The sequence below is a fragment of the Amblyomma mixtum genome, chromosome 2 (genome assembly GCF_055824585.1).
Source record: "Amblyomma mixtum isolate Tamu chromosome 2, ASM5582458v1, whole genome shotgun sequence".
NCBI classification, from domain to species: Eukaryota; Metazoa; Arthropoda; class Arachnida; order Ixodida; family Ixodidae; genus Amblyomma; species Amblyomma mixtum.
Genome location: NC_143013.1, coordinates 296725721 through 296752111, shown reverse-complemented (window position 1 = coordinate 296752111; position 26391 = coordinate 296725721). Strand labels below are relative to the sequence as shown.

Here is a 26391-nt window from a genome sequence, read left to right as displayed (position 1 = left end):
TTCCAGCGGTGAAAGCGCATCTCAGAAAAAAACGCGATGAGAGACGCCTAATAACAAAGAAAGTACAGGCATGCAGAAATACTGGTTAACGCGGAAGTGCTGTGAGCCTCGGCATAGGGTGTAATCACGGCAGATGGGGCTGGAATGCAGATCTCGCCAACTTTTGGTGTTGCCAGTACATTTCGCTTTTAATGCGATTAGCATTACAACTCGCGGTAGGAGCAAAATCCACCGTCCGATGTCACGAGATTCGCTGATTGGTCTAGAATGGTCACGTTACCTCGTGACGTGTGAATGTGATGCATACAAAAGTCAACACCGTAATAGCATAGCGGACACCTCCAACTGCAGCTTGCAGACGGAATATGGCGGTTGATGGACCGACAACAGCAAAGAATTACACACAAAAGTTGCAACAGAAGCTGCGACAAATGTGCAATCTAATGTTATCGCATTCCACTCTGAAAGTGACTTAGGCGTCTCCACAGTTTTTACACTGATAACCTCATTGTGCTTTGGAATTTGTTTTCGAAATGAGCTTCTGGTGGATGCAGGAAGGTGATGGGTGGAGACTCGTAGGCGGGGGATGCATTTTTACCAGGGGGTGCCCGGAAGATTAAGGCTTCCCACACGCAGGCAGGCAACGAGTTATCGCCGAAAAAAAGAACTATACTGCTCACGCAGAATCATCATCACCATCATCATCATCATGATACAGCGTTTCGCATTTGGAACAATCAATCTGTCGGGCCAGTGTGCAAGACACGAACCGTCCTCACGTTGGCATTCTCCATGGCGCTCTTCATACCACAAAATGTAGCTTTGGTAAATTTTAAGAAAGAAATCAACAGAAGAGAACAGAAAAAAAGAACAGAAAAACTGACAGGTGCACCTAGTTCCGTTATGTGTTGGCAATGCGATAGCACCAGCAGCTGTTAATGGCTTTACCGGAAGTGACGTCACTTCCCTTCAGCCAATGGGATGCTCGGGTCTGGTGACGTCACCTCCCACCAGCTTATGAGCGAATTTTGTTATGACGGAAGACGAATTTTGGTCCCATGGGGACTGGAATGTAAAAAAAAAAATGTCCAATAGTGCCGCCGGGTGCACACCGGTGCCACAATGGGCACAAGTTTTACCAAGGCCTGGTGCTCGGTTTATCTGGGGTGAAGTGCCTGGGAATTGATTATTTGACCCCACATTGAGTAGAAGAAACATATCTTGTGCCATGGCGCTCTTTGGCCAAAACTGCCCTCGCGCCATAAAACATCATTATCATCATTATCATAAAAACTAAACGAAGAAGGTAGGCGTGTGGCACAAGCGGTGCCGAAAAAAGTCCTTATTTGCGCTAGAAGAACCCAAGGAGGCTAAAGCCACACAATACACGTGAAGGAAACGCGGAACATTCGGGCGACGTATCTATCTAATGCAAATTGCAATGCATTGCAATTTAATACAATGCAAAGCCCGTATGTGTCTTTCGCTGTTTGTCTCTCCCGCCTAGTGCCCTGCTCTGTATATTCATCATGCAGAACCACTTAGCCCGTCAACTCGCTCCTGCTAATGCAAACTCGGTAACGATTGCTGCGCCGCTATTTACATAATCACGACGCGCGGGTAAGGCTGAAAACAAAAAGCGCCCAACTCGATTCGCAAATAGCCATCGTTTGAGAAGGCCGACGCAAGGCAAATTCTTTGGAAAACCGATAAATGCGCAAAACGCGACGCCCCTGAACTCAGTGATAGTGCAGAAAAGGCGGTTCCTGGAAATCCGCCTGTATGAAAACAAGTTCCGGACTGCTATAATAGGAGTTTGTCTTCTTTTTGTTTTCTTCGGTGCAGGATGGCGCCTCTATATGAGCGTAAAAATACGGCGCAGCACTTTCTCATCAAGCTTCATCACAGATTTTTTTTTCCAACTAGAGTAAAGGCAAAGACAAAATACGTAAAAAAAAACGAGGATTTAAACTGAAATCTCGTCTAGGAAGCTTTAACGTGGTTACCAACGCGTTCTAGCGTAGTTAAGTTGCGAGAAGTTCTCGACTGAAGCCCGAGGAAAATGGAAGGAAATAAGCAGAAAGCAGCCAGAAGCCTTTGAGCCGTAAGGAAGCTCTGAGGAGTTGAGCACTTTCACTGTAGTGCAGGAGCGACTCATGCAAACTATTCTGGTCGCACATTAGAGTAAAACCCGTACAGGGTTGGTCAAAAGTTCCCGAGCTACAAGTTCTGCTTTTGTTAGCCATATCCTAGCACTAAATGCGCAGATAAAGCTATCAAGGTTGTAAGAGGTTATAAAAATGCTTCTTTTACCCTCTACAGATGTTATTAGATATTATAAGCTTCGCGGGTGTCGTAAGTGCCTGACTGACTATAGTGCTCAAAAGCTGACCCTGTGGCTCGGGAACTTTTGACCGACCCTGTACATACAAGATACGCCACAGGTGAACACTAAACCTGCGACCTCTGTACGTCACAAGCTGTTGGGCCAACAGACATTCTAGTTCATTATAGCTGAGTACTCCGGCGACTACCTTGACTTATTTTCTGAATCTATAATCGCGCAGGCTAGCTCTGAAATAATCACAGCCGCTACTGGCCACAGTCATCAGATAGAAACATCGAACAAGATCGAGGCTAGTAGCACACAACTGGACGTGAAATACTTCGTTAGTACCAACAGAACAAAAGCTGCCAAAACAATTAGCCAGCGACATTTTCGAAGCTCAAGTTAACTGATCGCCCCTAAATTTTTCGCTTCACGATTAAACCTACTTTTCTCGAGTTAGGATCGTGTTTAACTATTTCTTGCGTTCCCTTCAAGTATGACACATACTGCACAGTATGCAGCCGAAGTAAGAGCACAAAGAAACGGCTGCTGCGATGCAAGCCAACTACGCCTTGAAACTGTCTCTTGCATGGAGTGACAGGTGATGGAAGAGCTCGTGGCAGCATGCTGTTTGCAAAGAAAGGTCATGAGTAAGTGCGCAGATAGATTCGCACGAAGAAAAATACAAGAAAAAACACTTCGGTTGCAGCCGATTTCTTTCTGCCAAAAGAGCAACAGCACTAAACAGAATAAAAACGGGAAAGCTCGGAATCAAGCCAGTAAAACACAAAAAGTAATTCTGTCTTCCTCACCTGCGATACCGGTGCGGTTTTTTTAGATGCCCGTAAACAAGGTGCCTTAAAGGCATCTTACCAGTGAGTTACTGAGCGAGGACGTTGGTTTTGTGTGTCTTACCTATTAGTTATCAAGCTCTGTCGAATTCTTTCCGTGTTTCAATGTACATGTTGCCATCCCGAAAAATGAATGCAAATCAGTGTTTAGCCACATATCTTTTCCCAATTCATTAATCCAAGTTCATTCTTCAAGCCAGAAATTCTAATCGCGTTTCACAGACTAGGACACTCCAAAACTTGCTGGGGGAATGCACTAGTTCCTGCAGCTAGTTGCGGCAGCATCTCGCCGCGGATGCTTTCATCTGGGGACCGAGCCGAAGAAGAAAATGGCGACGAGAACGCGGTCAGGGGGCGGCACGAGCCACGCGCCTGCCGAGCACGCACCGGTGTTCGCCCGCCTTCGGACACCGAGACGACGGGCCTAACGCTACTCTGGAGCCGCCATCCAAAGGGCCCGACCTGAGGGCCCCGCCGCCCCGCCCCATGCCGGCCGCCGCCGTCGGGGGCGCCTCGGCCGAACGCGCTCCCAGCCGAGGCCTGCGCGTGGCCATGTTCGGCGTGATGACGTTCATGCTCATCGCCGTCATCTCGGTCATCGTGGTCACACTCTTCGCCGTGGTCTTCCTGTCGCGCAAGTCCCAGGACGTGGTCATCCACCGCATGCACCCGGGCCGGCCGGCCGACGCCATGCTGCCCTTCCAGCTGCCGCCCAGGCACCAGGTGCAGGTCCAGGAGCGGATGGTCCGGCGCCGCAGGCCGTTCATGAGTAGGCAGCGGCAGAAGGGACACGGCAAGAGGCGGTCCGCCGCCGCGGTCGCCAGGAGCCGCGCGAACAAACTCGTCGCGAGGATCCACCGCCGCCTCGTCCGCAAGCCGTTCTTCAAACGCCAGAAGCACCAGAAGCGCCGGAAGGCCAAGTCCAAGGCGAGGCCTTCCTACGACTAGACCATCGCGCCCTGTCCTCCTCCCATTTCGGCGAGTGAAACCGTTGTGCCGGGACTTGAGCTGACGTCGTGGAGTCCGCCGTGCAGCCTTGGGAAAGGGTGGCCCTGCTTCCTCCAGAGATTGTCCGTTGCCAGACCTGCTGCCTGGAAGGTTCCCTCTACTTTCAAGCAGGAGACCATCGTCAGGAGGGAATGAATAAACCATTTCACCATCCACAAAAGCTGCCGACGCCTCTGTCTGCGTGTGCCTGCAGTCGTCGGTACCGCACGGTAAACACGAAATGATCTGCATGGTTTGAAGCGCGATGAGAGTTGCTTTGCTGCGAATGTCTTCGAGCACGTTCATTTCCTTGTACAGTCGGGGACAAAAGTCTCCGGACCACGTGTTCGTCAAACGAAGCTTATAGCTCTACTATCAGAGAGCGGCTGGAGACCGCACTTGTGGAGATGAAAGAACAAAAATTTAGCTTTTACCTCGACAAGTGTGGTCTCCAGCCGCCGATTAATAGCAGAGCTTTAGGCTTCGTTAGAGGAACACGTGGTCCGGAGACTTTTGTCCCCGACTGTACACGCAGGAATCCTCAGTACGTCGACGATTCGACGGATCTTAAAAGGTATGACAAACACGTGCACCACACGTCACCTCCTATGCTGTCGTTTAGCTTGCGGTAAAATACGTCGATACAGAATGTCGGTTCCTCAGTGGCAGCGCTATGGCAGGTTCTGTGTGTTCGGACGCGAGCTCCCTAATACTATATCGTGGCGCGCCGATGCTTGAAGAAGCCCCTACTGAACCTAAGTTTTTGAACACTGCAAATCGTGCGTCGTATATACCTGGGCCCACAAGAAAAAGGACGCGCAGTGCAACAGCTGGCAAAGGTACTTAACAACCTCATGACACACAACACAGGTCTGTGCAGATAGCATTTCAGACCAGAGACACACCTACGGCACAAAGCACTTCGTCGCACCTGTTCTAGGTAGCAGCCGCCGCCCGCCATTCTTCCCCACACAGACGTCATAGTTCTCGCTATCGAGGCACAAGGTGCACAGCGGCGCTGCCCATAGGCGTATACCGGACGCACTGCGCAATACTGAACTGCGCAGACTCGTAGTACTGTGTTCCAATCACAAAGGTAACGAACGGAAACTACAGCTGCACAAACACATCAAGCCTGAAATTACCATGGAATCGGCTGCTAACGCTACAGCGTAGCTGTAGGCTACAGCGCTTATCTCCTCCCGACCATCCTCCATTCTAATGAAGGCAGAGACGGAAGTGTGGCAAAGGCCCAACGTCATGAGAGAGAGAAGGAGAAAGCTTTGAGTCCCAGCTCGTGAACTGAATCAAGCTCTGTTTCTACCAATTTTTTTTCTTCTCAAATGCTGCCTACTCTCTTACAACCAAACTGCTTCATATACTTGTTCCCCAGACACGAGTACCTATTCACATCTCTTGTACTCCAACAATTTTGCCCAAAAGGGCGCTTCAACGCATGTACCATTCTGCTGCTCGGACTGCGAGCTGCGCACGGCATTGTTGGCTGGATATGTGCATGCTTTTCAAGGACTCTGCACGTTAAATGTCCTTTCGCCCGGGCGAGGGGCGCGAGCTCCCGCCGGTGGAATGCGACCAGATTTGATGACAGAATATGAGCAGAGAAGGAGAAAACGTTTTTTTTTTTATATACAAGTACCAAGCAATGCGGAGTTGGGGGATATGGGACGTGGATGCGTTGAATGAGCGAGAAGACGACGACGCTAGGGGCAATGTTTAGCGCCCGCCGCCGGCGCTGGCGGAACAGCGCCAAAGCTCTGCGCGCACTCAACCATCTCATTTGCATTACAATGAAATGTGCGTCCTCACTGAGAGCGAATTCCGGGACTGCCGGTGAATCTTTCGATCCCGCTCGTGACCTGCTGGACCCCGGCACTGCCCTGGGGGACACAGCGCCGCTGAACCAGTCGGGCCACCCCGTCCTGGTCCTGGTCCCCCTACACCTTTGCAAGTTAATTTTTTTTCCCTATCCTTCTTCCCCCCCCCCCCCCCCCCCCCCCCCCCAGAGCGCGCAGCTACTTTCATCAAAGAAGTTTCCTTTGTTTTTTCTACACATTTTCACGAGTTTGTTTTGATTCTCTCAAGCCCCACGTGAAAGCCCATCGATGACTGCATCGCCAAGCTTCGGCGACTTGCGCAGTTTTTGCTCCTTTTATCCACGCCTCTTAGGAAAGCTCGATGGAGCATTTAACTGCGGGCTTAATGAGCTGGGTTGATTTCCCCCGGCTGCAAGTTTGGTATCACGCTTTTGTTTCGTTTTTTTTTTTTTTCGTCTTTTCTTGTAGCCATCAATGCCGCAGGGGCCGCCAGGAGGCAGGGCCGATTGGCTAACCGCGGCCGCAGCTCAATGAACGAACGAATGGTTAAGCAGCGGTGCGCTCCGATGGATAGCCGTTCATCTGGAGGACTGCAGTGAAGGAGAAGAAGATTTAATTGGGCGCCACACGGTCTTTGATCGGAAGAGTTTTTGCAATTCCTTTGTACTAACGTAAGCCGCGAGGTTGCGTGGGCGGCTCTACATTTTTTTTTCTGACTTTCAAAAATTTATTTCATTATTTTTTCTCTTTCAGTCAGTGCTAAATTGAACATTTACATGCACTGCATTCGAATTTGCTGTGCTGGGCTAGATGGAGATATACTACGTGGACCTGATAATTGTGGGCCCGGAATATGTCAGCATTGACTACATGAGCATGAACTACGCGGGCTATGTGAGCGTGGACTATGTGGAATATATGAACGCGCACTATGTGTCTGGGGCTGGGCTATTGGGCTTGGACTACGTCCGCCTTGGCTACGTGGGTTTGAACTGTGTGCGACTAAATCGTATATACCTGCACTGAATAGGCCTAGACTATGTGGGCATAGGCTATGAACATAAACTATGCAGACACAGTTTATGGTTTATGGGAGTTTAACGTCCCAAAGCGACTCAGGCTCTGAGGGACGCCGTAGTGAAGGACTCCGGAAATTTCGACCACCTGGAGTTCTTTAACGTGCACTGATATCGCACAGTACACGGGCCTCTAGAATTTTGACTCCATCGAAATTTGGCCGCCGCGGCCAGGATCGAACCTGCGTCTTTCGGGCCAGCAGCCGAGCGCCGTAACCACTGAGCCACCGCGGCGGGGATGCTGACAAACTATGCTGGCGTAAACTATGCTGGCGTAAACTATGCTGGCATACACTATGCTGGCATACAATATGCTGGCATACAATATGCTGGCATACAATATGCTGGCGTACAGTATGCTGGCGTACAGTATGCTGGCGTACAGTATGCTGGCGTACAGTATGCTGGCATACACTATGTGGGCATACATTATGCTGGCGTACACTGTGGGAATATAATATGTGGGCCTACACTATGTGGGCATACACTATGTGGGCACACACTATGTGGGCCTACACTATGTGGGCATACACTATATGGGCCTACACTATGTGGGCAGATACTATGTGGGCATACACTATGTGGGCATACACTATGTGGGCATACACTATGTGGGCACACACTATGTGGGCATACACTATGTGGGCATACACTATATGGGCCTACACTATGTGGGCATACACTATGTGGGCACACACTATGTGGGCATACACTATGCGGGGAATACTTTGTGGGTATACGCTATGTGGGCCCGGACTACACTGGCTTTGACCCATGCGATCCACGTAATTTGACGCCGGAACAACGTGTGCCATGTGAACCGGGGAGTTGTCCATTAGGGAAGGACAATGGGGAACGCGGAACCAGTTCGCCAATTCCTTCGTCTCAGGAAAGGGTGACGTGTCTCTGAGTTTTAGATTCTTTGTGGTGGGAATAAAATTACTCGAGAAAATGACATACCTGGCACGTCGAGAAGCATGCAGTGCCGGAGGTCGTCCATTGTTATTTAATCGTGCTGAATAAAATACCTCGAAACATGCAGATGTACGAAGGCCACGGCCACCTTCCGAAAATAGCTGAGCAGTAGGCAGATGTTAAGAGCCAAGGTTAAGGTAGGCGTTGGTTTAGAACCACGCCCATCGGGTACGGCAAGCACGAGCACGTTGGCTGCTTCAAGCTGAATACTTCTCAAAATCGGCATCAGTCACGTTTTACACAGCAGATATTATAAGAGTATAACAGCTATTTTACAGGCTTTCTCCGAATACATTAGTTTTATTGTTAGCGGCGGCAAGGAAATTTTCTTTTTTTTTTTTGAAGCGACAAAGAAATGTAACAATACGGCACCACGACTACTCGATATCCCTTTTAAAGTCATTTTTAACCGTAAAAGTAAACAAAGTGGCGTGATAATACTGACATAAATATGTCATTGCATGCGCATAGCGATGAAATGGACGCCGAAGACTGCAGACTGATACCAACGTCATCTGTCGCACATATTCGTACAATTACTAAAACTAAGCACTAAAAAGAAAGCACGAAGCAAAGCAGCATGCTTGCAGTTTTCATTTGAAGTCACGTTTCGCCAACAGAATTGCTAACGATCTGTTAACTGCCATCATTTCTGGCATTAGTTTTACTTTGAAGAAAACAACCTGCTTCCCCCTTGACCTCAAAAAGCGCATCAAATTCGAACCGTCGCTGGACGTTCCAGCATCTCGGCTGCTGTTAGGAAATATGCGCACGTTCAGTCCCTTGCCTGTTGTTGAAGTGTGTGACGACACAACTGCGTGACACATCGTTAGAACCAAGCTTTTTCTCGCAAGTTCAAGTTCCGGCGACCGTGTCAGAATGTCCGTAAACTGTACTTTCTCCGGACTTATCCTGCTCGATTTCGGAGTCGCAGAAGTCGCTTCGGAGTCGCAGGAGTCGCTCTCTTGGTTACGTAATGCGCTGGTCTCAACGACCTGGACGTCTCTCCGAGCCCTAATACCTAACGAGCAGTGAAATGCGGTTGTTTGCGGGCATGTTGTGTAACGAGGAGCTCGTAAAACGAGGACCGGGGGCAGCCCAGATTGATTTGCGCAGCAGAGCGAGCCGAACAATGCCCGAGGGTACTGCACAACGCCGGATTCAGCGCAGACCAAGAGCTTCGCTCTATGGCAGTGACTTTTGGCCAGTTGCTTTATCTCGCTTTCTTCGCTGCCAGCCTTTCTTTTCTCTTCCGACGTGTAGTGCTGCGTAGATGCGGCATTTATTGCTTTCACAGAGTGTGTACTTGCAGTAAACATGAGCGTAAAGCTTAACGACGGGCGCTTTTCAGTCGACGTAATTACCGCATTTACGCAACCATAAGCAGACTCTCTTGATATAAGGTGGCCCTTCTCTTACCCTGGTCTCTCCTCACTTCTTTTTTCTTTGCGGTTGGGAAAGGAGGAAGAACAGTTGTTATCAGCAGACTCGCAGGAAGTCGGTATCTCTCTTTTGAACTTTGAAAGTTTTGAATGAGAAACGCGTTCTTCATGTTTAAGTGAGTGCGACCGTTTCAATAATTGGAACTTCTCAAATAAGTGTTCGCATTCTCCATGAAGCAAATTTTACTGCATAAAATAATACTGCTATCCACGATCAACAGTACCCTGCTTCTTTTCGATACCCATGGTACCGTCTTTGTCAAAAGTAACCAGACTGCATGGTTTGCTTCTAGCTTGTATATTGGAGCCCTTGTGGCTTTCCTAAAGATAAAAGGGTGTTGGAAGGTAAGAAGACCCCCAGTCCTTATCTTTAACGGCCATTTCAGCTTCAGGGAAGCTGTAAGGGCTCCACTGTACGAGCTAGAAGCAAACCATGCAGCCTGGTTACTTTTTACAAAGAATGTACATAGCAGCAGCATATGTGTAAACCGGAAATAAAGCAACAAGTGTGGCATTCATATACCGTCTCTAATTTGGCAGCTACATGTAAGCCTTTCGCTTGGAGGCGACACCGTGACAAAACATCCCTGGCGAGTTTTTCAAAAGTGTAAACATCTCACTGCCACGTTTCTCTTCTGTGTAAAAATTACTTCTGCCGTCTATGTGCAGGGGCAAAATCTGAGTGGAGTTCCATTTTTATCCTGTACACTGGTACAGCAATAAAATGACCGCCATCCTGATATGGCGTCGGACGTTTCGTAATACACTCGTTCGGCCTGGAAACAGTTCGACGCTGACTTTTATTTACTTTTTTTTTTTTTTCAAAACGTATACGTCGCACCGTGACCGAACATAATGTACCCCATCTGAATCGAAAATGATTTCGAAACGGGGAGACAGGTTTTCTCGTTACCTGGGCAGTCGATAACAAGTCAACCTGAACCGCGGCAAAGGATTCAAAGTTCCAAACCTGCTCGGCCAACTGTGTGCAAACAAACTAACCCGTTTCCAGAACCATCGTTTCCGGGCGTTCCTATATGTATAGAGACGGTTCCCGGCGCAATTACCCTGCCATTCAGAACGAGTGGAACCATTCATAACCCACGACACTAGAAAATAATCGGATTCGAAAATGAGTCCGGATTTACCAGCACCTTGAAAAAAAAAAAGCGAAAGTACAATAAAGCACTGCAGAAAGCTGGTCGTGCAGACCGTATTTACGGAACTCATTCCCAATGCGGATTTCGCTATAAGCCCCTTCGGGACCAGTGTGAACGAAAACCGCACTACTAGGGAGGCAGGGAGACAGCAAGAAAAGAAAGAGAAGGTGGAAGAGGAGAGAGGGGGTGTAGAGAGGTTAACCACAACCGACCTTGGTTGGCAGGCCTCTAGGAATCAGCAGGGGATAAACGGACGAAAAGAAGAAAGATAGGGACGCCGAACCGATTTCTTCGCGGCTATCTGACGAGGTTCCTGAGTATAGGTGGAGCGCCGGGGGGGGGTTACGAACAGGTACACAGTGACAGTAGTAGGGCATCGACGCCGCGGGGTCTCTAGCGCTGATGGACGTCACGCTCGAGAACGTTGCTCCTCCCGGCTCATATATAAGGCTGCGCAAGCCGGGCGCTAAAACGCTGTCACTGCGAAGCTACTCAAGGGCTCCGGTAGCGACAGATGAGAAACTCTCTTGCGACACCGGAGCGCCCCTCCGCTGCGATGACGGGCACAGCCATCTAGCTTATGAAGGGCGCACTTTCGTGACAAGATTGACTCTCGCTTACAGTATAGCGCGAAGAAAAAAAAAACAAGTAAAAACCGCGAGCGCACACTCAGTTTATCGGACTGCAGCAGACTCGCCGCACAAGACACAGGGCAGTTTCTATAACAAACAAGTCCTGGCGATCTCCCTGGGGCCTAAGCTGTTGGGCTGCCGAGCGCAAGGCGGCAGTTTCGGCGTCAGGCCGTGGTAGCCTGCAGCTTGGATAGAGTAATACCGCACTCTGGGATAGCACCTCGTTTCGCTTGTTCGGAAAAACACTAAAGCGATATTGTCCCTGTCGCGTCGCGACACTAAAGCGATGCTGTTACCTCTTTTTTTCTTCCTTAGTAAATAGCCAAGAGTAGAATTTTCGCGAATCATTAAAGGTGGTGACACTGGAAGTGCTTAAAAAATTCGACGACAATTTGAAGCTAGTGACAGAGCATGCGCGAAAAGAAACCATAGAGATGGGGGCGTACACGCGCAGCTAACGTCATTACACGCGCGTGAACTAAACTATCAACCGACACTTCTTTTAGTAGGGAAAGTCAAATAGAGTGGTGTGGTTCGGGAAAGGATGTGCAGAAGGCTATAAAGATAGCAAAGTGATTACGTAAAAAACCTCCTCGTTTACTGCTATCACCTTTTGCGCCGTTACATCGCACAAACATCGGAAAACACTTCAGAACAGAAAGAACACTGGAGACAATAGAAGGAAAGGTGAGGAGCTTAAAAGATAATGCGAAAGTGAAGGCAAAAATGGGAGCCGCCATCGAGAACAGAAACAAAGGTGATGAAAAGCAAGAGGTGTCGTTGCGAGTGAGCCCTGATAAGGTGAAGGTTTTATAAGTGATGGGAAACAATATAGAAGAAACGAGCTGTGGTGTGAAAAGGGAGGCAAGTCTATGCTAGCAGCGAAAGTAAAGTAAAGCGGGTGTTGTGGGAAGCCTGTACGGGCAGTAGGAAGGAGAAATTGTGAACTCTGAAATGCCAACAAAAGGCGACGGAAAGGCTCGACTGCAAGCGAAACAATAAAAATCCACAAAAGTGGCGAAAACAACGACCAGCAGGACAAAGATCGAAAAGATCAAACCTTCACATAACGGGGTTCCTTCTCGAAAGGTTTGATGGACGAAAAACGTAAGGAAGTGTATTCCTTTTTTTATTTTCCAGATAAGAAAGGCTTACTGGAATCCAGCGCACTAAAGGCGATTCTCGCAGCGCTCTTAATGTTCGTGTTTGTCGCGTCTTCCTTCTGTGTTCGTCTTTTTCTTGCGCTACCTTTTTATTCAAGTATGTGTCACCAACTAGCCCAGCAACAAGTTTTATTGAACCAGAGCTCTTAACGGTGTAGGAAGAGCAGAAATTGAGTCCATTTAAGGTCGCCGTCAATTTGTGCTCACAAGGAACGCCTCTAGAGCAGAGAATTTTAGTAGCTTTCGTTGTCAAGAAAGAAATAAAAAACACCGAGCAAGCTGGTGTGCGTGTTCACTGCATCATGCCTTTTTGAAAAAGTGCGCCGATACGCTACGGATTAACCTCTTCCACGTTTCTCCCGTTTATTTATTGTAGTTTTTCTCCACTTTTACACCTTTCTCTGCCTTGTTTTCTCCCTCCTTAACCACCCTTTTGCCCACCTTCCCGCTTTCTCCTCCACTCAATCCTTTCTAAGTCCTAATGCACAGGAAAACTTCGTAGCTCTGGATCTGAAACGGCGAAGAAGTTTATGTACCCCAAGAATACCCCAGTATATCACCGAAAAAAGCAGTAATGCACCCGCAGGTACTTTATGAAGGGACTGCCGTGGAGGCAGCTCTAGCGGCCCGTTCTCTCTTTTATGCTCTTCCCAAGAATATACTATGTTACTGCACATTTTGCCAACGCGTTACCTTTATATTTTATCAATATACTTTCTCCATATACTTTCTCCATAAACTTTCTCCATAAACTTTCTCCATGAACTTTCTCCATGAACTTTCTCCATGAACTTTCTCCATCAACTTTCTCCATCAACTTTCTCCATGAACTTTCTCCATGAACTTTCTCCATGAACTTTCTCCATGAACTTTCTCCATGAACTTTCTCCATGAACTTTCTCCATAAACTTTCTCCATAAACTTTCTCCATAAACTTTCTCCATAAACTTTCTCCATAAACTTTCTCTCCATAAACTTTCTCTCCATAAACTTTCTCTCCATAAGCTTTCTCTCCATAAGCTTTCTCTCCATAAGCTTTCTCTCCATAAGCTTTCTCTCCATAAGCTTTCTCTCCATAAACTTTCTCTCCATAAACTTTCTCTCCATAAACTTTCTCTCCATAAACTTTCTCTCCATAAACTTTCTCTCCATAAACTTTCCCTCCATAAACTTTCTCTCCATAAACTTTCTCTCTATAAACTTTCTCTCTATAAACTTTCTCTATACAAACTTTCTCTATATACTTTCCCTATATACCGTTTCCCTATATACCGTTTCCCTATACCTTTTCCCTATTACTTTCTCCGTATACCTTCTCCGTATACCTTCTCCGTGTACTTTCTCCGTGTACTTTCTCCGTGTACTTTCTCCGCATACTTTCTCCGCATACTTTCTCCGTATATTTTCTCCGTATAATTTCTCCACATGCTTTATCAATGTACTTTTTTAATATAGTTTTTTCATATAGTTTTCCATTTACTTTCTACATTTACGTTCTCCATTTACTTTATTTTCTGCGTTTACTTTTTCCAAATTCTTTCTCCGCATACTTCCTCAATAAACCCTCCATATACTTTCATCCAATACTTTCCAGCATACTCCCTCACATATGCCCTTGAGCCATTAAAACTGAAATCGTCATCATCATCCTTGTTCTATACTTCCCCCGATACGTAACAATATGGTCCCTCTCCTTCTCCGGCAAGAGTGCTTTCGAGCGTCATCGCTAACAAAAAGTCAGAACCTTCTGGTCGGCCTCGCCTTTTGTGCGCAAGCCGGTGCCAAATCTGGCTCGTACACAAAAGCTAAAGAGAAGCGCATTCCTTACGCGTCTCTGTACACACCTGCTCCATAGAGCGCGTCTGGCACGGCGGCACACTCGACAGCTCGGGCTATGAGGTAACTCGCTCCTTCATCTCGGGAAAGTCCACTCGCATTCTCACAAGCGGAGCGCGAAATTAAGCAGCGCGAGCTAGACGGTCCGCCCTCTTTCTGAAGGCCATGAACAAATGCGATAGCATCCATAGCAGAACAAAAAGGTGCCCACGCTCCCGAAAGTATTAGTTCATTCTTACAACCTTCTTTCAGAGTATGACGCGAAGGGTTTCTTTATGAAGTTAAAGCACTATGTCGGCAACGAGAAAATAATTTTACTTTTTGCACGCTTTTGCTGAAATTTGAAACTGACCTTTCGGCGCCCAGAACGGGCGCCTTTTTCACAATGGAATCACACCAAAAAGGGTTCGTCTTTAAAAGCTATAGAGTAAGCGCCGTAAAGATCGCGCGTAAATCGGGTAAATCCTTACGGCGACTACTCTAGCTTTTAAAGACGAAACCCTTTTTGGTGTGATTCCATTGTGAACAAGACCCTCGTTCTGGGCGCCGAAACGTCAATTTCAAATTTTATTTTACTGGTCGGTGTCTGTTTTTTGAAATGTATCCCCCCCCCCCCCCCCCCCCGCCAGACGGGATTCCGTCACACTCTCGACTTCATCAACGCTTTTGCTGGTTCCTAAGGACCTACTAAATAGAAGGTCAGTGGTTAACGCACCTGAAGCAATATTTCTTTCTTTTAGGCAGTGCTGCGGGTCAAGTCACACCAAAGGAAGCAAATTGCGCAACAGCAATGCTTAAGCAGAACTTTATCCACGCTAAGCAGCAAGGCAGACACGTGAAAATTATGAGGTGTCTGATCACGGACGCTACTATAAAAACCTTTCACAAATGTTCGGCACTCGCGGCGCAGAACGCGTCTAACCAACGCTGTTGCTGGTTTGGTTTGGTTTATGGGGTTTAACGTCCCAAAGCGACTAAGGCTATGAGAGACGCCGTAGTGGAGGGCTCCGGAAATTTCGACCACCTGGGGTTCTTTTAACGTGCACTGACATCGCACAGTACACGGGCCTCTAGAATTTCTCCTCCAAAGAAATTCTAGCCGCCGCGGCCGGGATCGAACCCACGTCTTTCGGGTCAGCAGCCGAGCACCATAACCGCTGAGCCACCGCGGCGGCACCAACGCTGTTGCCGATAAACATTTTCCCACACGTAGAAAAGCAAAACGTAAGGCCAGTCGCTAGCTTTCATTGAATGCAGGGTTTGCAGCCGCATATCCGAGAAAGAATAGCTCTTCACGGATAACTTGCGCGAAGAAACTTCTGGGAGAACTACTTCACTCCAAATGCGAGAACAGCACAAGTAAGTCGAGCTCTCCTCGATACCGAAGCCAACGCAAATCCGTTTTGGGGAGTGCACTGAACCGCATTTCACTACTGCCGCTCCAGAAATCTATCAAAAATGCAAATCGAACAAGAAGAAACAAAACAATTTCTTCCTAACATGAACTAGCCATGTCGTCGACATTCATAACGGCGCAGTCGAAAGAGCACGTATTTCAACTACGTTAGGGTAGTTCCCGATAAGCAAAGAGAAATCATCCGTAATACTTCGCTTTCATCACCGCTAGTAGTGAACAGGCTTAACCGTATTTAGGCCTCTGCCAGAAATAGTCCGACAAAAAACTGTTCCATTCGTACTGCATTTCGTTCGCTCAGAGAGTTACTGCATGCAGTGGGTTCTCTTAATCGCTTTTCTCTCCAATTCAACTCACCGCGTACACGCTGGTTTCACCTCGTAACGGCATCTAGTCTCTAATGCGTTTCTGAAGACCACAAATGTCATGGGTACACCAGGCAGGCAGAGTGTTATTCCTAGTTTCGGATCGATTCAAAGGCACCGCGAATGCGACCACGGATGAAGCAAGCACCTCCTTATCTCCCTGTACTGAACAAGAAATTAGACTGCTAAAGACATCGATCACTGCAAGACTTGCGAAAGCGGTACCATCGTGATGATACTCAACAAGCTAGAAGACCACGGTGATATCAGTCGAATGAAAGCGACGCAAAAACGACAAAGCGCCCGCAGAAAACAGGCTCCTAAAATATTACAGGGTGGGCGAATCAATGTGATGGCATGCTGCTACTCGCTGCCGCACTGATGCAATAAATAAAAGAAGACGACAAAAATAATGAAAGCGACTAAAACGTCCCAAAGCGACTAAGGCTATGAGAGACGCCGTAGTGGGGGGCTCCGGAAATTTCGACCACCTAAGGTTCTTTAACGTGCTCTGACATCGCGCAACACGGACCTCTAGAATCTCGCCTCCATCGAAATTCGACCGCCGCGCTTTTCACATGTGTCATGCTAGATATGCCACCGGATATTTCACACTGCACGGACACCACTCGTTGCGTGAGGTGATGAGCTGTGCAGATGGAACCGCTCTAGCGTTGCACATAAGGTGAGCTCAAAAACTGGACGCCGCAAAGCGAGGTAGCTTTTCTTTCTCTTTGGAGTAATTTACTACAGATATAAGCAATAACTCTTGCACTTAAAATTAAAAAAAAGAAATTCTCTATGCTTACGATTCCCCCTTAATGCGTTTGACCATCGCAGGAGTTGAATGTGTTGCGTCACCCGGCCGTCCGCTGCACCTTATGAACCTCCTTTCATGTATTCAAAACATCTCCTCCTCCGGAGCGCTTTCACTCTCTCCACGCCATCTCCTTCAGCCTTGCTTTTTTGTCATCATACAAGAGACGCCAATGGTGTTCTTCGGGGTCACCATAGCGGCGGCTTCTTCGGTAATTTGCCAAACGGATTGATACTTCCTTTTCTGCTATGACTCTCTGTTCTTTCAGTTAATTCTGTGGCAAGAAATTATCATCGTCACTTCTCCGTCCAAAGAACGAAGAGAAGTCTAGCAATTTTGTTACTGTTCTTTGTCCTAAATAGCTGGAAATGCAAGAAATATTAACAAAAGTAGGGCAAAAATAAAGCTCCCTCGTTTTCACTCCTTTAGGCGCCTTCGGACCAGCGATAGTGCACAAAAATTACCTCTCTGCAAAAGAAAGACGAAACACAGAGAGAGAGAGAGAGAGATAACTTTTATTTTTCAGCTCAAGTCCGGCCATACCATGCTCAATACGCCGGTTCTCGGCCGAGAACGAAACACACAGCGTAGCGCAAGATGCAATGCAGAAAAAGTTTTTTCGCCCCTTCCCCCTTTCCTCGTTTTTTTTTTTTTTTTCAATCTTCGCAGTCTGCCGCGAGCGTTTATTTTGTGTTAAAGCCTGTCCAACGAGGTATTAGGAGGAAGACCTCTCGGAAAAGAAAAACACCTCACCCTTTTCTTTTCCTTCTACCTTCTCCGTAAAGCGCACAGCCATCAAAGCAACGCACGCAGAGAAAACAAGCGCGGTGTAAAATGACACGTTTCCCCTCGGATGAATCCATGGCGAGGCATTAATGAAAGTGCCGCCAGCTGTTGCTTTCACATGCAGCCCGCCTGTCGACGGCGATGCGTCCGGTGTGGACGGCGCGGGCTATACAGCGGTAGCGAGCGAGATCGCAGAACGGTGGGTGCAAGATAAAAAGAGGTACGTTCGGCACCTTGCGGCGCACTCCTTAGCCGATTTTGCGCGACGAAGTGCATGTTCGTTACGAGAGAACACATCAACTCTGCTTACTGAAGCGCGACGAAATGTGTTTAGAAGGAAAAGAGGAGGCAGCAGCGGCGTTATCGAACGATCGAAACACGGATGAAAACGGTGCGCGAAGCTTTGTAGCTACTTAGAATAATTGTTCTTTGCTAAGTGCGAAGCGGTTTCAGCGCCAACCCAGCGGATTTTGGTGTGCTATGCAGCCTCGATATTACACAATGTCATCAACGTGGATGTTGAAGAAAAGGAAGAAGAAGACGGGATACAATGTTAGTCAAGCGGGCCTGGAAGAAGAATCGATGAAAAATTAAAATGAACGTTCTTTTGGGGAAAGAAGAGGCGCTGTACCTTTGTCACTCATCGGTGGGCATTACAACCGCACCGCGATAGAAAAGATGGAGAGAGTGAAAGAACGAAGAGAGAGAGTCAGAGCAGTGAAGGGCGCAGGATTAATTTCGGTCACCTACGGTTCTTTAATGTGCACTGACATTGCACGGTACACAGGCCTCTGGAATTTCGCCTCCATCGAAATTCGACCGCCGCGGTCGGGATCGAACCCGCACCTTTCGGGTCAGCAGCCGAGCGCCATAACCTCTGAGACACCGCGACGGTTAGATGTACGCTTGTCCTGTGTGTCTATTAAGATTGTGATTACACTGAGCCAACGCGACGGGTGCTCGGTGGCCCGGCAGTAATCCTTATCATCATCATCATCACCATCATAATAATCAGCCAGACTACGCCTACTGCAGGCAATTAACCCTGTCCTGTGCCAGCTGCGGCCACCGTATCCCCGCAAACTAGTCCGCCTAACTTTCTTCACCCCTCCCTCCTGCTACGCTTGCCTCCTCTTAGAATCCACTCTGTTACCCTTAAGGACGAGCGGTTATCTTGCCTTCGCACTCCGTGCCGGCAATAGTATGTCAGAACAAAACACGACGATTCGGGCTATGCCGGAGGAAGGCAGCACTGGAATAAAATGTGTGTTCTTTTACGTGCTTAGAGTACTGTTCGCGTATGTTAATATCCGCCCTACAGTTTCACTTGCGTGCGGGGTATGCCAAATAAACAGCCATATTCTTACTGTCCATGTTTGAGAAGCATGGCAATTTATGCTGGTTGCTGCATGATGCCCGTTTTCAATGGGCGTGTGTGAGCCTCCCCTCCGTGTCTTGCTTCCCCACTCCGTTACCGAGACATCGTCTCGTAATATCAGAAACCAAACCAAACAAAAAAACTAAAATGCCAACAAAATAAAACATATTAGCGGCTGGACAGGGAATACAAGCGAGGTTGAATGACACTTCAAGAGTCTTCGCACCTTCGAAGCGCAATTAACCTGCGCTAGCACTGAACTTACCCCGCCTAAGATCTTTTCATTTTGCTGTTCTTGTTTCCTCTGTCTTGTTCTCATTTCATTTGTTTGCTCACAGCACACTTTCCGGCATACTTTCTTCTACCTTCCATGCATGTATACGGCAAACAATTTACCGGATCGCGCAAAGACTGCTCGGTCGGCAATCTTTTCCTTGCCAAAGCGATGCTGCGTGCTACGAGGAGTAGAACACTCATCGTTTTTTATTCAGCACTGAGTTCATTCGGCGACGAGGTTGCTGCCTTTCAGAAGCGTTTAATGCAGCGGTGTTCTGCATTCACCCTGCCAATACACTGTAGTCGGCGATGCTTAACAGCTGCTATCGAGAGGCTGCCTACCAAATTCACAAAATAACTGCCAACTTCCGCAGACCGAGCAACAGAAAGAGTTAGTTTAGTTTAGTTTTTGGGTTTTAACGTCCCAAAGCAACTCAGGCTATGAGAGACGCCGTAGTGAAGGGCTCCAGAAATTTCGACCACCTGGGGTTCTTTAACGTGCACTGACATCGCACAGCACACGGGCCTCTAGAATTTCTCCTCCATAGAAATTCGACCGCCGCGGCCGGGATCGAACCCGCGTCTTTCGGGTCAGCAGCCGAGCACCATAACCACTGAGCCACCGTGACGGACGAGCAACAGAAAGAGCATTCGGGACTTAACAGGAACCTTCTATGCATTTCTTGTAATGCGACCCAGTAAGAGGATTTCTCGCCTTGTAAGACGATGTAACATTTCAACTTTCACTGCCTTCGTCAGCACAGCATACAGCCACGCATTCCTCGCTTATCTGCCGAGTCAGGCGAGTTTTCTTCAGAGTCGCCGAACACTTTCGTAGACGTCTGTACACAAGGCAGATTTACCTGGACGTCTGTACACAGGGCAGATTTACCTGTCCTGTGCCTAGATTTCAGCTGTAATAAAAGCGAACAAAGGACCAGTTCGGCGACGTAAGAGAACGCGTTGCGAGCACTACTCATCGGATAAGATAAGCGGAGCAAACCTCGTAGGCGACGTGTGGGAACGCAAAAGCTGCGACAGTGTACACGGAGGGACAAAAAAAAAAACAGCAGGAGAAAGCCCACCGCAACACTCCACTCCGAAGAAGCGAAGTGCACAAACGAGATTTGACAGCGCGGAGCGTGCGTTGCGGGTGCGCTTCCATTTTCCAGCTGCCCGAGTTGCTTTGCCGGTACGCTTCCCCTGGGAGACGAGACAAGCCCTGTAACGACATCTTCCGGTCGGTCCGGGCTGACTCTGTTCGTGTTGCGCGCACGCGCGGTTCGATAAGACCGCACCTTTCGCCGTTGTACAGCGCGCACCTGTGTAGACTGCACGCCCGTGCTAGTGTATCCGCAGAGACGCGCGCCACGCAACGAAAAGCGGTAGCGCTGACGCCGAGCGCGCGTGTCCGCCTGTATTGCATTTCAGTGACAATCAACTATATTATAAACAAAACCTAGGTTCACAGAGGCTAGTCGAAAGATGATGGTCAAAAGTTAGACATCTGACAACATCACTGCAATCACTGTTAGACACTTGACTAACATGATTCCTACTTCAAATTGCTAGCCAATCTGCAAGCCTTCTAGGTTAGCGTATTCGGTTGAGATACTGCCCGGAAACTGCAGCGGTTCTGAGCTGGGCCCTAACCAGGGTGAATTTTTCACCTACCGCGAGGAATCAACGAAAGTGGCGTAGCTTTTCTTTGCAGTTGTTTTGAAGCGCTGAAGTAGGTATTGATGAGTAATTACTCTCTTTAAAGAAAGATTAGGGGGGGGGGGGGGGGGGGGGGGTCCTAAAGATGGCCATTTCACGAGACAGGCGCATGCGCGGAGTTTTTAAACAGGCTCGCGAACGCCAACACGATCAATTCAATTAGCGGTATCAAAAATGCGCTTCAGCTGTAAATCTTTCTGTCGAGACGTGGCGCGACACTCAGCAGGCTTCCATAATGTCAACATGTGCGGCTTTCTGTCAGTTTCGCATATGAGGTGATTTAAGGTGATGAGAATAAAGACCACGCGTTCACGAAAAGAAGGCGCCGACATCGTCGCTGCTCATTACATACACTTCCGAAAGCATGATAAATGCTGGTTTGCAGCTGGGACTCGGGGATCAATCTCAACTACACCATCCGCGGTGGCTCAAAGGTTACGGCGCTCGGCTGCTGGCCCGAAAGACACGGGTTCGATCCCGGCCGCGGCGGCCGAATTTCGATGAAGGCGAAATTCTAGAGGCACATGTACTGTGCGATGTCAGTGCACGTTAAAGAACCCCAGGTGGTCGAAACTTCCGGAGCCCTTCACTACGGCGTCCCCCATAGCCTGAGTTGCTTTGGGACGTTAAACCCCAACAAACCAAACCAACCAATCTCAACTACAACTTCTATTGCAAAAGACCACCACAATAAAAAAAAATATCAGAACAAAAACACGCTGTACATTGCTGGCTCAAGACGCATCTCTCCTGTTAGGACTTCCAGCGGGGCGAAAACCAGGCGATTGAGACCCCACCGGTACAAAATAATTGCGAGTTTTCACTGAAAACACAGTTTGAAAGCAAAATAGGAGGTTCTACTTTAGAGCACACGTAAGCAGAAAAGCGCTCACGTTTTTATCCGGGTCTATCTATGCAGCCACTAACTGGAATGACGTTAAATGAAAGACAAACGTTTCGACCAATTGCCTTTTCTTCTTCGCATGGCCATAATCAATGCTACCTTATTTGCTGGCGTGCCCAGGCTGAGTACCCGCACTGATCCACACTAACCAGTGGCCGGAAATCCCGGCACGCCACTCTGCTCGCTGCAGTCGGTTCGCTAGCTATTACGAGCGCCCGATAGAAACGGGATGGTTAATGAAGTAGCAACCATTACCATAAAGCATCACGAGCGGAAACTCGGACATAGAGGAGTACACGGAATACGCAATGTATGCCGACCGAAAACGTTCATGAAAAACAAAGAAACCATTGCAGAGCAATCTATTAAGCTACAGGTAGTGTCCCCCCTTCACCACCCCATCCCAAGAATAATACAGAAATCAAAAAAGAAAAAATGACCAAGAAAAAAAAAGAAAGAGTACGGAGAGGATCAACTTTTGGCAAACAAAATAAGCCGTCATGAGATGCATGTTTAACGCATACTGGAGATTTAAAAAAAAGAAACGAAAGATCGCTGCACGGAGAAAAGGAATCCGTTTAAACATGCGTGCCGCGCGGAAATGTGCAGATGCGCGTATTCGCATGCGGACGATATGCGTGCGTAAAATATGCGAAATATGACCTTCGGTTTCCGGTAAAGCCTGATATTTGCCGATTTCTGCGAACTTAGCAAGCTTTTTTGGCCAAACCAGGTTACGCTCGATTTATGCCCAAATCTGCCTCTCCGAAACGTGTTCCACCGAACCGAGCTACCACGTGAGAACTCGTGGCTACTTAAATCTAGATAACCTCAGGCATTAATGAGAAGACCGAGGACTACTCCGTGCATTTTCTGTTCTTTGCAAAAAAAAAAAAAAAAAAACTATTGATCATCTCTTCGTGGCTTGAAAAGAGGGAGGGGGGGGGGGGGGGGAGTCAAAAAGGATTGCATTTATTTAAGAAATTTGGATTTAAAGATCAACGTTTTTTCCTCCCGCCAGTCGATTCAATCTCATGACGTCAAGACCAGATAGGACTCCGTGATCCCCGATTCGACGTGAACGGTGGTACAACCGAGCCTCAAAGTACACAGCAGTGCTCCCGGCCAGATACTAACTCCTCGTAAAACATCCTCACTACTGATACCAGCCCCTCCCACACACCGCAGGACTTCGTCTCCATCGCCCCCGATACGCCCCAAGCTCCTGCCACCACCATCCTATGCTCACATATTCACCACAGCTATTCCAAGTTCAAAGCGAGGTATCTTATTTCCTACTGTATGCAGAGAAACTGGAGATGACCGCCTCAGGCAAGATGAGTCCCTGTTTGCCATCTGGCGAATAAGAAGGAAAGTTCGGTCACGCATACCGTGTTGTCGCCGAGTGGAACACATTACGAAGGTCAATACGAAGATCTGGGACAAAAATACAGGATCTGACATTTGTACTAAGGAATGGACCGAGCAATGACGACAGTCGGTAAAAGTATACTACTTTGTCTACTGCATGTGGAATATGGTATGCGGGGATTTGCCAGCACTATAGCGCTCCGTGAAAAGGAAGGCTTGTTCGGCCTTAGTTCGCTGATAAACGGCTCTGTCCGAATGAAGTCTCTAGGGGGAAGGGGGAGGGGAAGAGAAATAGAGGGAGTTAATGACAGCGTATTAAGTTTTTAAAATGTGTTCTTTGTCCGCTCTGATCTTAGGACATTAGGGACCATGAAATGTTTGACACCGTCCAAAGCTTAAAACAAGCCGAATTGATATCCACCTACACCTCACATTGATAAAAACCGTACACGAAGTGTATTCTGGGGCATCCCTTCCTTAGTTTTGACAGCGCATAGTTAGGTTTGGTTTGGTTTGTGGGGTTTAACGTCCCAAAGCGACTCAGGCTATGAGAGACGCCGTAGTGGAGGGCTCCGGAAATTTCGACCACCTGGCATTAAAGAACCCCAGGTGGTCGAAATTTCCGGAGCCCTCCACTACGGCGTCTCTCATAGCCTTAGTCGCTTTGGGACGTTAAACCCCACAAACCAAACCAAACCTAACTATGCGCTGTCAAAACTAAGGAAGGGATGCTTCAGAATACACTTCGTGTACGGTTTTTATCAATTTTGGGAACCAAAAACTGCTACTCCATACAAAACGAGACTTTTTTTTTATTTATTGATATATCACTTTACCAAATCAGTCAAACTCTCAATCAATCATTGCAGCAGTGAGCGCTTCAAGGAATGCTTACGCCACCCATGCCCGTCGGCCCCAGTTGCATGCCTGCGCGAACAAGATCAAACACTTTCGGCCCAATGCAAAGAAAGGGGTCGGCACGCAGAGGAAAGACGATACTGCCGAGTAAAGGAAACGAGAGCGAGATGACGCAACCATCCCCAGGAAAGAAAAGAAGTAAAAAAAAAAGAAACACCGATGGGCGATCACGACCGAGGTAGCACCAGAGGCAGAAGAAGCAAGCGCAGGATGCCATCGAATATGCGCATCCCCAACCCGGTTATATTGACGAGCAGCTGCCAGCAACACGACCGAGCACTCTCGGTTGGAGTGCACCTTGCTATGCTGCAATAAGGAGAGTGAGGTCCTCGAAGGATGATTTACCAAACACGCCAACGCAAAGAAGCACAGAAGCAGAAGAGCGAAGAAGGCCGTAAAGAAGAGTAAGACGCCGATATGCGTTCGTCTAGGTCGGCTGACCGGCAGCGGACGTTAACCGGCAGGAGAAAGCGCCCTCAAGGAACAAGTTGCCGACGCCTTTTTCTCGACCTATTCCTTCTGTCGCACTCCTCTCGAAGTTCCGTTTGCTTTCTTTATTCTCTGTTCTTCTACCGGCGGCGAGGCCTGTCTTGGAGTCTTGTACGGTTCTCTTTATGTATGCTGCACGTTGTTCACTGGGCTGAGATCCAACCTGACCTAACCTGTCTGTCTTCTCTCATTCGTCCCGTTCGCGGGAGTTCTTTGTTTTTTCCTCCGCATGCACAATTTTGCATTACCGATAGATGCCATGTCGCCTTTGAGCTGTCTTTAAACTTTTCTGATAGAGCAGGACACAAGTGGGCCTTCCGTATTCCCATGCCTGTCCCGCCAATCTGGTAGTGTGCGGTGTCGTGTGGTGTCTGTGGTGTCGTGTGGTGTCTGTGGTGTCGTGTGGTGTGGTGTGGTGTCTGGGGTGCCGTGTGGTGTGGTGTCTGGGGTGCCGTGTCGTGTCGTGTCTGGGGTGTCGTGTCGTGTCTGTGGTGCCGTGCCGTGTCGTGCCGTGTCGTGCCGTGCCGTGTCGTGCCGTGTCGTGCCGTGCCGTGTCGTGTCGTGTCGTGCCGTGCCGTGTGGTGTGGTGTGGTGTGGTGTGTCGTGTCGTGTTGTGTTGTGTGGTGTGGTGTGTCGTGTTGTGTTGTGTTGTGTCGTGTGGTGTCTGTGGTGCCGTGTGGTGTGGTGTGGTGTCGTGTGGTGTCTGTGGTGCCGTGTGGTGTGGTGTGGTGTCGTGTGGTGTTGTGTGGTGCCGTGTGGTGTGGTGTGGTGTGGTGTCGTGTGGTGTCTGTGGTGCCGTGTGGTGTGGTGTGGTGTCGTGTGGTGTTGTGTGGTGCCGTGTGGTGTGGTGTGGTGCGGTGTCGTGTGGTGTCGTGTGGTGTCGTGTGATGTGTGGTGTGGTGTGGTAAGGTGAGGTGTCGTGTGGTGTCGTGTGGTGTGGTGTGGTGTGGTGTGGTGTCGTGTCGTGTGGTGAGGTGTCGTGTGGTGAGGTGTGCATTGCACTCTCACCTGTTGAAAGAGCGGATGCGCGCGACTGGCAGAAAGCACAGGTAGAATAAACACAAAGCCGACGCGCAGTACTGAGCAAACGGTACGGCAAGACGTAACACGATATATATATATACGCAAATTCATCCTGCAGAAACGATACAGAGTAGCCATTGTCAGATCGCACTAGCCTTAATTATTGCGTCGAACATAATATCAATGGTTTTATTAACCGTCTCAATCTTCGTATTCATGACAGTTTATTTTGCACACCTCTGAACGGTTCCTTAAGCATTGGTTAGCGTGACGGTTAACGCACTGAAGCGAAAGAGAAATTGTAAACAGACACCCCTACTGATGTTAGGCGATACCACGCTACAATATAACGGCTCTTAATTGACACGAAAATTATGTACAGGACAAAAGACAGTGTGAAAATTAACTCAAGGGTGTGTTTTACCTGCGTGCGTGCGTACGATGCGACTAACTCGTCTTTGCATAGCGATAGTGAATACCGCAAAAGACAACAGGTTACATCCGTTAACTGAAGAATCTCGGCATTTTGCACAGTAATCACTTCCAAAATAACTCTCACGTGCAGACAAGGATAATCTTCGAATATGTTCCGATTCGCGGTCGCAGCTTCTCCGCCTACAACTTTGAAGCGAGGTTAAGTATAAT

General features: G+C 48.3%; 2 protein-coding genes across 2 annotated transcripts in view; one reads left to right on the top strand and one right to left on the bottom strand.

Annotated features, from left to right (window-relative positions):
• LOC149364602 (uncharacterized) overlaps positions 1 to 26391 on the bottom strand; it is a 267785-nt gene that overhangs the window by 110579 nt on the left and 130815 nt on the right. The gene's annotated exons all lie outside the window — the stretch shown is intronic.
• On the top strand, positions 793 to 4301 carry LOC149364603 (uncharacterized). Its single transcript, XM_089567516.1, has 2 exons — positions 793 to 825; positions 3454 to 4301. Exons 1-2 carry the CDS (start codon positions 793 to 795, stop codon positions 4126 to 4128), a joined length of 708 nt encoding a protein of 235 aa, XP_089423642.1. The 3' UTR covers positions 4129 to 4301.